This window comes from Delphinus delphis, chromosome 11 (assembly GCF_949987515.2).
Source record: "Delphinus delphis chromosome 11, mDelDel1.2, whole genome shotgun sequence".
NCBI classification, from domain to species: domain Eukaryota; kingdom Metazoa; phylum Chordata; class Mammalia; order Artiodactyla; family Delphinidae; genus Delphinus; species Delphinus delphis.
In genome coordinates this window covers 71880857-71894088 of record NC_082693.1, presented here as the reverse complement: position 1 = coordinate 71894088, position 13232 = coordinate 71880857, and the positions used below count along the sequence as shown (strand labels likewise).

At 37.8% G+C, this 13232-nt stretch overlaps 1 protein-coding gene across 2 annotated transcripts in view; it reads left to right on the top strand.

Moving 5' to 3' along the window:
- POC1B (POC1 centriolar protein B) overlaps nucleotides 1-13232 on the top strand; it is a 107420-nt gene that overhangs the window by 47877 nt on the left and 46311 nt on the right. For both annotated transcript variants that reach the window (XM_060025341.1, XM_060025340.1), the window contains 5 exons: nucleotides 336-443; nucleotides 574-689; nucleotides 2229-2362; nucleotides 4452-4520; nucleotides 5259-5411. In XM_060025341.1, the coding sequence (XP_059881324.1) occupies nucleotides 336-443; nucleotides 574-689; nucleotides 2229-2362; nucleotides 4452-4520; nucleotides 5259-5411 (580 nt within the window). The remainder of the gene's footprint in view (nucleotides 1-335; nucleotides 444-573; nucleotides 690-2228; nucleotides 2363-4451; nucleotides 4521-5258; nucleotides 5412-13232) is intronic.

Genomic DNA, 13232 nt, shown 5'->3' with positions numbered 1-13232 from the left:
CAAAAAACAAGGTACTTGGCTTGGAAGCAGTGCAGACCTCAGACAGAAACTACCTTGAAACTAAATTATTTAAATATAAAAGAATAAAAGGTTAAAATACTCTCAGTTAGTCTGTATAGTATATTTTCATCTTTTTAATGGTCTATCAGTGTCATTCATTGTGCTTATTTTTAGTTGGAAAAGGTGTTGGTAGCAGAATAGGAGTTTGCTGCGTGGTGTGCTAACACTGGCCTAGGGTATTTAATATGTACATGCATGTCATGTGTATGTCATGGTGGGGGTGGGGGTGATTGTCAGGAGCCTTCCAGAACAATTATCTTTCTTATGCTTTCCAGGTTTTCACCTGATGGAAGACTAATTGTATCATGTAGTGAGGATAAAACTATTAAAATCTGGGATACCACAAATAAGCAATGTGTTAATAACTTCTCAGATTTTGTAGGGTAAGTCCATTCTCTTTTTGCATTTATATGGGTTAGTTTGATACGGAGACATTTAATTATTACAATTCAAATAAAGAAATGAGAGTAAAGAGAAATCAAACTATTAGACCATCTTATTCTTTCCTCCTAGGTTTGCAAATTTTGTGGATTTTAACCCTAATGGTACATGCATAGCTTCAGCAGGTTCTGATCATACCGTGAAAATCTGGGATATAAGAGTGAACAAGTTACTCCAGCATTATCAAGGTAACAATTTCCATAACAAAATTCAGTTGTAAAATGGGCTCCTCTAGGAAGTTCTTAACGCTGACAGACTATCCTTCTCAGTGTGGCTTAGCCCTCTTAATGAGAAAGATGGGCTGACTTTGAACTGACTAGAGAAGAGTTAGAGTAGAAGAGCTGGAGTAGAGGCCAGCGTACAGAAGGGGGTGGAGGGACCTTAAAAATGCTGCCAGGGCTGTAAAAAAAATAATAATAATAAAGAAGAAGAAAAAAGGTTACTGTAAGATTTTCAAACTTAATTATCTGCTTTGTATAAGACTCCAGGATACGGCTTCCCTGGTGGCGCAGTGGTTGAGAGTCCGCCTGCCGATGGAGTGGACACGGGTTCGTGCCCCGGTCCTGGAAGATCCCACGTACCGCGGAGCGGCTGGGCCCGTAAGCCATGGCCGCTGAGCCTGCGCGTCCGGAGCCTGTGCTCCATAACGGGAGAGGCCACAACAGTGAGAGGCCCGTGTACCGCAAAAAAAAAAAGAATCCAGGATAGAAATTGACTCAGAAGGAGATACCTGAGCACAGATAGGTGTTATAACTGGTAGAAAACAACATCCTACTGTGCCCATATATTGAAGTTAAAAGAGAAATGAATTGATTTCTTAGTGTATATTAGATTTATATTAAATCCACATTTCCCTTTCTTTTTTTTTTTTTTGGTTTTTGTTTGTTTGTTTTTTGCGGTACGAGGGCCTCTCACTGTTGTGGCCTCTCCCGTTGTGGAGCACAGGCTCCGGACGCGCAGGCTCAGCAGCCATGGCTCACGGGCCGAACCGCTCTGCGGCATGTGGGATCTTCCCGGACCGGGGCATGAACCCGTGTCCCCTGCATTGGCAGGTGGACTCTCAACCACTGCACCACCAGGGAAGCCCCACATTTCCCTTTCTTAATAACTATAATGTAGCAGACACTGTGCTAAATCCTCACAACAGCCCTAAGAGGTATTACTGTTACCTCCACTTTAAAGATAAGGAAACTGAGGCTTAAAGGGGCTAAGTTACTTGCTAAAATATTGATAGAACTGATGTGGGACTTTCTGTTTATAAAGTACATTTTTATAAAATACAGTGATGAACAAACTTTTGATCGCTGTGTTATGCTGCCTCCTATTGGAAGGAGGTTGTCCAGAAATGAATTCTCAAGCTGGCAAGACTGCCCTTCTCCACATATATCTCCATACTCTTCACCCCTTGACCCAAGCAACTAACTGGTAATTAAATTTAGTTTAAGGCTAAGATGTATACCTTATGTGAGCTGGTGGTAATCAATGGTTGCTTATATTGGTAATATATCTGAAGATTTTATAGTTATGTGTTTATTAAGATCATTCTTCCATGACTTACTCTCATTTGTAAAGCTATTCTGTGTCATGAGCTATGTGGAATTTTGGTTGCTGTGGAGACATTGCCCCGAATTGATTCTTTCAGCCTGGTATTGCTAATAGGGTAAAGGGGCATCTCTAGAATTAAGAATTATTCTCTGAACTTTTTGCTTTAATTTTCTACAAATCAGTTCACAGCGGTGGAGTTAATTGTGTGTCATTCCATCCTTCGGGTAACTATCTCATCACTGCTTCTTCAGATGGTATGCTTAAGATTCTGGACCTCTTAGAAGGAAGGCTTATATATACACTTCAAGGACATACGGTATGAACAGTAAGATTTTTACTTCTTAAATAATATATCTTTAAAAGTTTTGATCCATTTTATTATATGGCTTTATTATTTTTCCAAGTGTAGCACACATTGCTGCTACCACAATGTGTTTTGTTTTTTTTTTTGCTTCCAAGGCTGTGTTTTTTATTTTAAAATAAATATTATTTTTTATCTTTAAATAAATATTATTTATTGTAATTCATGTCAAAATCAATGTGTATTTTTCAGTGGACATTAACTTAATCCTTTACTGCTATCTTCCTCAGTATGTAGTATAGGTTTGACTGGTTAAATGGTGATGGATACATGTTTTTCTTACTTCTGATCTTTCCCCTCATGTGGAGGCTGTCCCACTAGCTTTGACCCTCTTAGCCTCCACACCCCCTCACTCTATCCTTTCACTAATCTGATTGGCGAGTTTAGAAGGAGAAATTTGACAAGTCGAGCCCAATGCCTTCTACTCTTGGGAGCCTGTACCTGTCTGTATGGTTTTCCTCTGATATTTCTTGTGGGGAGGCCTGCCCTTGTCCAGCCTTGCCTGTGACTGGGTACTCAAATCTGACTCATTCTGGGATTCAGTTCTAGAAAGCCCAGTTGCCCACAGATAAAGCCACATTTTCTCTTTATAAGCCTTCATCAGTAAGAAAGATAATATTTCTTTTGTCTTATTTTTCAGTTGTTTTAGGAAACCAGTGGGGAAGTGGGGTGCTATCTATTGAGCCTATTCAATCACACACACACACACAAACACACATATACACTAGTATATAATGTACTAAAGAAAAACTTTTTAAGTGTAGAAACTATCTTTCCTTTCTGGGTAAATATTCAAACTTCTCTAAATTTTTTAGAATGCATCCTCTTTTTTTTTTTAATAAGATGTACTAGGTACTTCCTTTTAACCAAGTATAAGTTATTTATATCCAGAAATAGAATGGGTTTTGTGGTCTAAGGGAGAAGTTTTTTTTTCTGCCTTCATGTGTCCTGCCGGACTTCCTGCTTGCTTTATCATTTGTTCTGCAGCTGTGTTAGAGTGAAGCAGAAATAGACACTAACCAGCTCAGATATATGTGTACCCATGGATTTAGGCTGGATGAACAACAAATAAAAGTGGCCAAAGATTAAAATATCCATGGAAGAAGGACAGAGTAATAGAAAAAAGATAAATAAAATAATTTAGGAGAAAAGCACTACACATGAATATGGAATATTTCACAGTCTGGAGGTGAAGGTGTTTATGAGGCTATAATAACCTGAGTCTGTGGGATGGTCTACTTGAAAAATATAAGATGTTTTTCCTTCAAGATTTTCTTGCATAGATTAAGGACATATTAAAAACAAACAGCATACGAATAGTTTTGAAATGAGGAAGATTTACTCTTATCCTGACTGAAAATTGACCTAGAGGTCATGTTGTGACTGTGCGGGGTATAGTCTTGTCCAGCTCCACAGCCATTGCTCCATTTCGTGTTCCTGTTACCTCTCACCTAGATAATTGCAGTAACTTCCTAACTGCCCTGCAACCATTTGTTCTGACTCCAACTCATCATTCTCACAATCGTGATATCAATTTTCATCAATCACAGCTCTTCTATCCATGTCCTGCTCTTAAAACTTTGAGTGGCTCAATATTGCCCACATGAAGGGAGAACTCAGTGAAGCCTGTTGTGGTCAGGAAATAAGCTTTGTTCATGCAGCCTCATTCCCATCACCTACAGAATTATCATTCAGTTTCTGCTAGTGATTTGTTGAATAAAGAATCCAAAGCCAGAAAATCTTAACAGAAATTCTTACTAACTTACCTATGCACAAGCTTTTCTTTAAAGGGGAGAAGAGTGTATTTTCTCATTTTTATTAGCATCTCTTTTTTCACTTAGTATCATTTATAGATGTTTTAATGTAACTGGGTTGATTCTTTGATTCTCTTTGCCTGCATAAGTTACTAACAGCTGGATATGTTCTCAAGACATTGCATAAATAGTCTGCACAAGTTAGGATGAAAAATTAATACTCACGGCCTTCTTGGCCATGAGAACACATTACCAAGTAAGTTTTTCTTTTATCTCCCTTTATTTCTTAGGGGCCTGTCTTCACTGTTACATTTTCAAAAGGTGGAGAGCTGTTTACATCAGGAGGTGCAGATGCACAGGTTTGTAAATCTCTCGGCTCCCTCTTTGATTTGGTTAGGGGCATGGAATCTGAGACCTCAGCTAAGATTTTTACAACCAGCTAGTTTGTATATGTTAAGATGATTATCAATGAGTTTATATTTTAATTTAGTGCCAGGAAGTCTGCTATCTCATAGCTGAAATACTTCCAGTTCTGATAGTTTTTGGAACTCAAATAGCAGTTATTTTCTTTTGCTCATCTTTACACTTAATTATAATACATAAAACTGACACTTACTGAATACCTAATATTGGTGTGGCCCTTTCACTTGAATTATTGCCTAATCTATTGTCTGTATGCCTTGTTTTTCAAATGTTGATTAAGCTCCTTGAGGATGGTAAAATTAAATTGTTTGTATAGCAAATCTGCATTTATTTGAAATGACCAAAAGTCATTCAGAGCCAGATTTATTGAATAAGGTGGACAGTAAAGCCAAAAACATGATTTTGGGCTTTGGGAAAAATAAAAGAGGATTTTAAGATAATAAGTTATTTTCTTAATATGAATTTTAAACTGGACAAAAAGGCAATTTGAAATGCTAAATCTCTCCCTATCACCCTTTAAAAAAAAAAAGTGTTGAGATGTAATGTTGTCAGAATATATATCTAGCCTTCCTGACTATTTTGAGAGACAATTCTATATATTCATTTTTTTAAAAATTTACTTCTACTGCTTGTACATGCAAGTCAATAACTGCCAACCTGATTAATTTGTATAGGTCTTATTGTGGAGGACTAACTTTGATGAACTGAATTGTAAAGACGTTATTAAAAGAAACCTCAAAAGATTACACTTTGATTCACCACCACATCTTCTTGATATCTACCCAAGGACACCACATCCCCGGGAGGGAAAAATTGAAACTATTGAAGTGAGTACTTTGTGCATATTTGCCCTACCATTTGTTAAGTGTACACTTTGGGGCTGTTGGTCAACTAGATGCTTGAAATTATACTTAATTAGATGAAACCTAGTCCTGCTTTAAAACAGCAGCACTTCAAGAAACAATTATTTTCACTAATAAAACTGTAAATAAGGTAGTGTGTAATAGTACTAAAGCCTCTCATATTTGCTTCTTGAAGATTTAGAAATAAAACTTAAAAATTGTGTTAATAATAATGGAAATGAGGAATCAAATCTAAGACCTCTGATGACTGTAAAGTCTGAGCTGGCTTCATATTCTAGGCACGTTTAGGGAGCTCATGTGATGGCTGTCAAGAGAACAGGGCTGAAGGGCAAGAATTTTTAGAGCAGTTATTGAAATAGGTATCTTGAAGCCCTTTTACAATAAAAAATAAAATAAAAGGTCTTATGAACAGTAAAAAGAAGAGACTTAAGCATTAAACCTAATAGTTGAGACCATTTTACTGTTTGCCAACATATATTTTCAAGTATATAATTATCTGTTTAGCTGTAAATTTTTGTTGGCAAGTTCCCTTAGGGCCTATAGATTTAAATGTTCTACTCTCTTCAAAGAAAAAAGTTCTGTCTTTGCTGGGTACTTTGCTGGTATTAGTCTATTTCTTTCCATTTTGCATGATTCTTTTTTTTTTTTTTTTTTTTTGCTGGCTTGTGGGATCTTCGTTCCCCAACCAGGGGTTGAACCCGGGTCCACAGCAGTGAAAGCGCTGAATCCTAACCACTGGACTGCCAGGGAATTCCCATTGCATGATTCTTCTTAAGTTGTTTTTTCTCTCAGAAAGAGCAGATATCAGGAATTACTATTATCTGTTCATCTGAATTTTTTTCCCAATCACTGGCAGAGTCTTTCTTTGCTTTTCAAGTAGATGCTTAAAAATTCTTAAGATATTATTCCTGAGTGGCAGTTCACAGCCACCTCCTGCTTGTTATTCATGCTGTAGTTCCAGACCCCCTTCTGTGGTCTCTGGCTTCCTTACCCCATGTCAGTTCTTTAATTTTGGTTTCCTTGGTCTTAGCCTTTTCTCTTACCTCAGGTATTTCTTTTAGTCTCAGGTTTTGTGTATGGGTGTGTGCATGTGCACGCATGCATAAATTTAAGTTTTTAAAACTTCTAATTCATTTAGACTGTTTTTTAGATTTTGTTTAATCTAGCCACATTTTGGGGATTTCTTTCCTTGTTTTTCAATGGTAGTGTTTATTTTCAGTTCTTTGCTATAATTTTTGTCCTCTCCAACTTCCGACCATCTTTCCAGACCTTCTAACTAAAGTGTTTACCATTGTGCTTTACTACATCTTCATGCCACTTATTGTATTATCATTTCCCCCTCTTTCATTTCTTTGAAAGAAAGAATGTAATGTAATTTGTGGTTCACCACATTTTTGTTTCAGTTTCTGCAATTATGGATGCATTTGTTGATCCCCTGTGATCCCATGCGTTCACATCAAATATATGTGAAATATATTTTAACTTGAGTTTTCTTTTCTTGTTTTACCTAAGCTGGTTTTATTGACTCTTGGTGTTTTTTATTCTAGTATTTCTGTAGCTTAGCTGGGCCTGATCAGCAACATTGCTGCTGCCCTCTCATCCGCTTAGCCACCTACCTTTCCAGTGTGGTAGGTGACAGAGCTGCAGGCTGAGCCCAGGTCTCCTTACTCCTAATTCATTTATACTTCCATGACATCACACTGCCTCAGCACTGAGGATTCAAGCCATTTTCTCTGTGATTTACTCTCAGCCCCAGCTCACTTAAGAGTGCTAGACTTTCTTTTTTTTTTTTTTTTTTTTGCGGTACGTGGGTCTCTCACCGCTGTGGCCTCTCCCGTTGCAGAGCACAGGCTCCGGACGCACAGGCCCAGCGGCCACGGCTCACGGGCCCAGCCGCTCCGCAGCATGTGGGATCCTCCCGGACTGGGGCACGAACCCGTGTCCCCTGCATCGGCAGGCGGACTCTCAACCACTGCGCCACCAGGGAAGCCCTAGACTTCCTTTAAAGTGTCAACAAGTTCTCTAAGTAGCTCTTCTCTGACAGTGGAGCCAGAGAGCAGTAAAACCAGCTGGGTTGCTTTCTATGGCTACGTCAAGATGACCCAGGGCATGCAGAGCCACTCTCAACCCATATTTTTCACATATACCCTTTAAAAATCTATTAAAAACTGGCTTTTCATCTTGGAGTTACACCTCAGTTACAGTATACAGAATCTTGAACACTGTGACTGAATTACGTTTGTTGCCTTAAGAAAGTCAGCCTCTGTGTACAGTTTAAATTATCTGCACACACTCATACATACTCACTGAATGGGGACTGAAATAAACTTATAGTAGCAACTGTAGTAGCTATCATTTATCTACCACAAAAATTTTAGAAAATGGCACTTCTGAGAAAGTGAATGTCAGTTTCTAATCCTAGGGGATCAGAGACCAATTCATAAAGAGTCATTATCCATTTCTTTCCCTTATCTTAGTTACAGAAGATGATTGGGGGAACCAATGCTCTGTCTCCCTAAGCGTAAACAAGTAATCATGATTTACCACTCTAAATATGGTTTGTATACAGGACAGTGATGAGAGAAATATCCCGGGAGAGTATACAGATTGTGCACATAGATATTCTCTACAACTCTACTTACTATTTTTATTTTTCATATTTACCAAAAGGCTTGGTTCTTACTAGATGCCAGTACGTAATAGAGAGTATTGAACGTTTATTAAATATCAGTTACTACCTGGGCACTTTACATTTATTATCTGCTTAAATTAAGTATACAGTATGACTTAATATTTGTCAAAATTCAGATTTTGTGATATGAAATGCCAGAGATTTTATGATACACGATTCTGCATATGAACAACCAACTGTTCATTTTTTTTTTCCCTTAAAATCTCTTATAATAAAGCAAGGGTGTAAAGTTTTCTGGACAGAGAACATCTTTAATATTATGAATAAATAATTATTAAATATCAAATTATTTTTTAAAGTAATGTCTGTGAATCCCTCATAGAGCCAAAAGACTATAAATTTTAAAATATCATTTAGAATAGTATGAATCAGAAGTTGTACTGTGCTCATTTAAGATTAGCAAATTTTACTTTGAAATACTAAATTTGATGGATTAGATTTTTTTTTTCAAAGCTTTAGGCAAGGTCAGCTTACATATGTTACTTTGGAAATATTTGGAAACTAGTAAACCTTTTTTTTTTTTTTCGATACGCCAGCCTCTCACTGTTGTGGCCTCTCCCATTGCGGAGCACAGGCTCCAGACGCGCAGGCTCAGCGGCCACAGCTCACAGGCCCAGCCGCTCCGCGCCATGTGGGATCTTCCCAGACCCGGGCACGAACCTGTGTCCCCTGTGTCGGCAGGCGGACTCCCAACCACTGCGCCACCAGGGAAGCGCTAAACTTTTTTTTTTTTTTTTGAGGTCAGAATTCCTGACTAAAGGAATAAAAATGTATTATTAGAAGATGTGAAATAAATGGCATCTAAATAATCTAATTTCCCCAGCTTTCTCTTTTTACAGTAACCACGAATGCTTCATTTCTGAGTTTGAAGTAACATATCTTTCCTATGATTTGTATTTTATTGTGTTTTCTGTGAGGCTCATTTGAATCGCATATAATCTCAGTCTTCTGGGTGAAATTATTTGGCCTTTTGCAAAAGCCATCCATTTGTCAGCCTTAAAGTCATCACTTGTTTGAAGGTGGGGAATCCTGTGGAGTCTTAGACCTTGGGTACCAGCTGACTACAGATATAAATTACTAATTCCTACACAGATAGAGAGGGTGATAGCCAGATTGCTTTTAGAATAAATGAGAGAAGAAGGCCACATGAAAGAAGGCAGGAAGCATGAAATCCTTTCCCTTGCTGTGTCAGACCCCTCCTCTGTCCTTTCTGCTCATCTAACTGGGGAGCCTTTGTAACGCTCCTGGCCTGGGCACTCTGTCTTAATTAAAACATAAGAACAACTTCTTGCTTTTTTTGGTGGGAAAGAAGCCCACTTTTAAAACAAGGTATCTTAACCCTGCCTGCATTGCTCAATGGCACATCACGAATTTGTGCTGACTTTGTCTTCTTCAGACTGTCACGAGCTGGACTGCCTAGTCCAGCCGCCCAGACAAAACCAAACTTTCCTTCTTGAAGGAGGAACTAACTTAATGTGTGTGCCTGACACTTTTCTCCCAAGCAGTTCCCTACCCTTTTGCATATTTTGATGGGAAGACGTAGAGCCGTTCTAAGGGATGGTGGTAGATCTTGGTGACAGAAAGGCATCAAAATAGCTATTCTAGGAGAGTTGCCGAATATTGTAGGAAGGGATAATGGTTAGTTTGTTAAAAAGAATTTGTTAATAAAATAATTGTTTTGATGGCTTCTAATTTTGTAATGGCCACTTGAGATTACCTTAATCTACACATTGCATAGGAAATTCTGTACGACATTGATCAGGAAGGAAAACTTCCTTTAACTTAACCAAATATTTGTATAATGATATTTTATGGTAGTCTGGCCACGATTCATAGTTCAAAACTACAAGTGATCAATTTTAAGTCTTGGAGTCTGAGATTGGGTTTTATCTCAACCTTCTATTAAGGTTGAAACATTATGATTTATGATTAAAAAGAAGACCACTCCTCTATCAGTTTTGTAATTTAGTTCTAGCTGTGCTATATGTCTACACTGTTTTGGACCTCAAAAACTGTTCTTCAGAGATTACATAATAATAATAGCAGTAATAATACTAATATCTAACACATGCAACATTTTTCTAATAGCCTTACACAAATTGTCATTAAATCTTCCTTAAAACTCTATAAAGCAAGCACCATTTTTATCCCATGAGAAATTGAGGCACATGTGAATTAAATCTTTTTTAAAATTTTTCAATTTTATTTAATTAATTAATTTTTTAATACAGCAGGTTCTTTTTCTTTTTTTTCTTTTTTTTTTTTTTTGCAGTACACGGGCCTCTCACTGTTGCGGCCTCTCCCGTTGTGGAGCACAGGCTCCAGACGCACAGGCTCAGCGGCCATGGCTCACGGGCCCAGCCGCTCCGTGGCATGTGGGATCTTCCCGGACCAGGGCACGAACCCGTGTACCCTGCATCGGCAGGCGGACTCTCAACCACTGCGCCACCAGTGAAGCCCAGCAGGTTCTTATTAGTCATCAGTTTTATACACATCAGTGTATACATGTCAATCCCAATCTCCCAATTCATCACACCACCACCACCACCACCCCATGGCTTTCGCTCCTTGGTTTCCATGTTTGTTCTCTACATCTGTGTCTCAACTTCTGCCCTGAAAACCAGTTCATCTGTACCATTTTTCTAGGTTACACATACATGCGTTAATATACGATATTTGTTTTTCTCTTTCTGACTTACTTCACTCTGTATAACAGTCTCTAGATACATCTATGTCTCAACAAATCACCCAATTTCTTTCCTTTTTATGGCTGAGTAATATTCCATTGTATATATGTGCCACATCTTCTTTATCCATTCGTCTGTCGATGGGCATTTAGGTTGCTTCCATGACCTGGCTACTGTAAATAGTGCTGCAATGAACATTGGGGTGCATGTGTCTTTTTGAATGATGGTTTTCTCTGGGTATATGCCCAGTAGTGGGATTGCTGGATCATATGGTAATTCTATTTTTAGTTTTTTAAGGAACCTCCATACTGTTCTCCATAGTGGCTGTATCAATTTACATTGCCACCAACAGTGCAAGAGGGTTCCATTTTTCTCCACACCCTCTCCAGCATTTGTTGTTTGTAGATTTTCTGATGATGCCCATTCTAACTGGTATGAGGTGATAGATACCTCATTGTAGTTTTGATTTGTATTTCTCTAATAATTAGTGATGTTGAGCAGCTTTTCATGTGTTTCTTGGCCATCTGTATGTCTTTGGAGAAATGACTATTTAGGTCTTCTGCCCATTTTTGGATTGGGTTGTTTGTTGTTTTAATATTGAGCTGCATGAGCTGTTTGTATATTTTGGAGATTAATCCTTTGTCTGTTGCTTCGTTTGCAAATATTTTCTCCCATTCTGAGGGTTGTCTTTTCATTTCATTTATGGTTTCCTTTGCTGTGCAAAAACTTTGAAGTTTCATTAGGTCCCATTTGTTTATTTTTGTTTTTATTTCCATTACTCAAGGAGGTGGATCACAAAAGATCTTGCTGTGATTTATGTTAAAGAGTGTTCTTCCTATATTTTCCTCTAAGAGTTTTATAGTGTCCGGTCTTACATTTAGGTCTCTAATCCATTTTGAGTTTATTTTTGTGTATGGTGTTAGGGAGTGTTCCAATTTCAGTCTTTTACATGTAGCTGTCCAGTTTTCCCAGCACCATTTATTGAAGAGACTGTCTTTTCTCCATTGTATATCCTTGCCTCCTTTGTCGTAGATTCATTGACCATAGGTACGTGGGTTTATCTCTGAGCTTTCTATCTTGTTCCATTGATCTATGTTTCTGTTTTTGTGCCAGTACCATATTGTCTTGATTACTGTAGCTTTGTAGCATAGTCTGAAGTCAGGGAGTCTGATTCCTGCAGCTCCGTTTTTTTTCCCTCAAGACTGCTTTCGCTTTTCAGGGTCTTTTGTGTCTCCATACAAATTTTAAGATTTTTTGTTCTAGTTCCCTAAAACATGCCATTGGTAATTTGATAGGGATTGCATTGAATCTGTAGATTGCTTTGGGTAGTAGAGTGATTTTCACAATATTGATCCTTTCAATCCAAGAACATGGTATATCTCTCCATCTGTTGGTATCATCTTTAATTTCTTTCATCAGTGTCTTATAGTTTTCTGCATACAGGTCTTTTGTCTCCCTAGGTAGGTTCATTCCTAGGTATTTTATTCTTTTTGTTGCAGTGGTAAATGGGAGTGTTTCCTTAATTTCTCTTTCAGATTTGTCATCATTAGTGTATAGGAATGCAAGAGATTTCTGTGCATTAATTTTGTATCCTGCAACTTTACCAAAGTCATTGATTAGCTCTAGTAGTTTTCTGGTGGGATCTTCAGGATTCTCTATGTATAGTATCATGTCATCTGCAAACAGTGACAGTTTGACTTCTTCTTTTCCAATTTGTATTCCTTTTATTTCTTTTTCTCCTCTGATTGCCATGTCTAGAACTTCCAAAACTATGTTGAATAATAGTGGTGAGAGTGGACATCCTTGTCATGTTCCTGATCTTAGAGGAAATGCTTTCAGTTTTTCACCATTGAGAATGATGTTTGCTGTGGGTTTGTCATACATGGCCTTTACTGTTTTGAGGTAGGTTCCCTCTATGCCCACTTTTTGAGGACTTTTTATCATAAATGGGTGTTGAATTTTGTCAAAAGCTTTTTCTGCATCTATTGAAATGATCATATGCTTTTTATTCTTCAATTTGTTAATATGGTGTATCACGTTGATTGATTTGCATATATTGAAGAATCCTTGCATCCCTGGGATAAATCCCACTTGATCGTGGTGTATGATCCTTTTAATGTGTTGTTGGATTCTGTTTGCTAGTATTTTGTTGAGGATTTTTGCATCTATATGCATCAATGATATTGGTCTGTAATTTTCTTTTTTTGTGGTATCTTTGTCTGGTTTTGGTATCAGGGTGATGGTGGCCTCATAGAATGAATTAGGGAATGCTCCTTCCTCTGCAATTTGTTGGAAGAGTTTGAGAAGGATAGGTGTTAGTTCTTCTCTAAATGTTTGATAGAATTCACCTGTGAAGCCATCTGGTCCTGGACTTTTGTTTCTTTGAAGATTTTTAATCACAGTTTG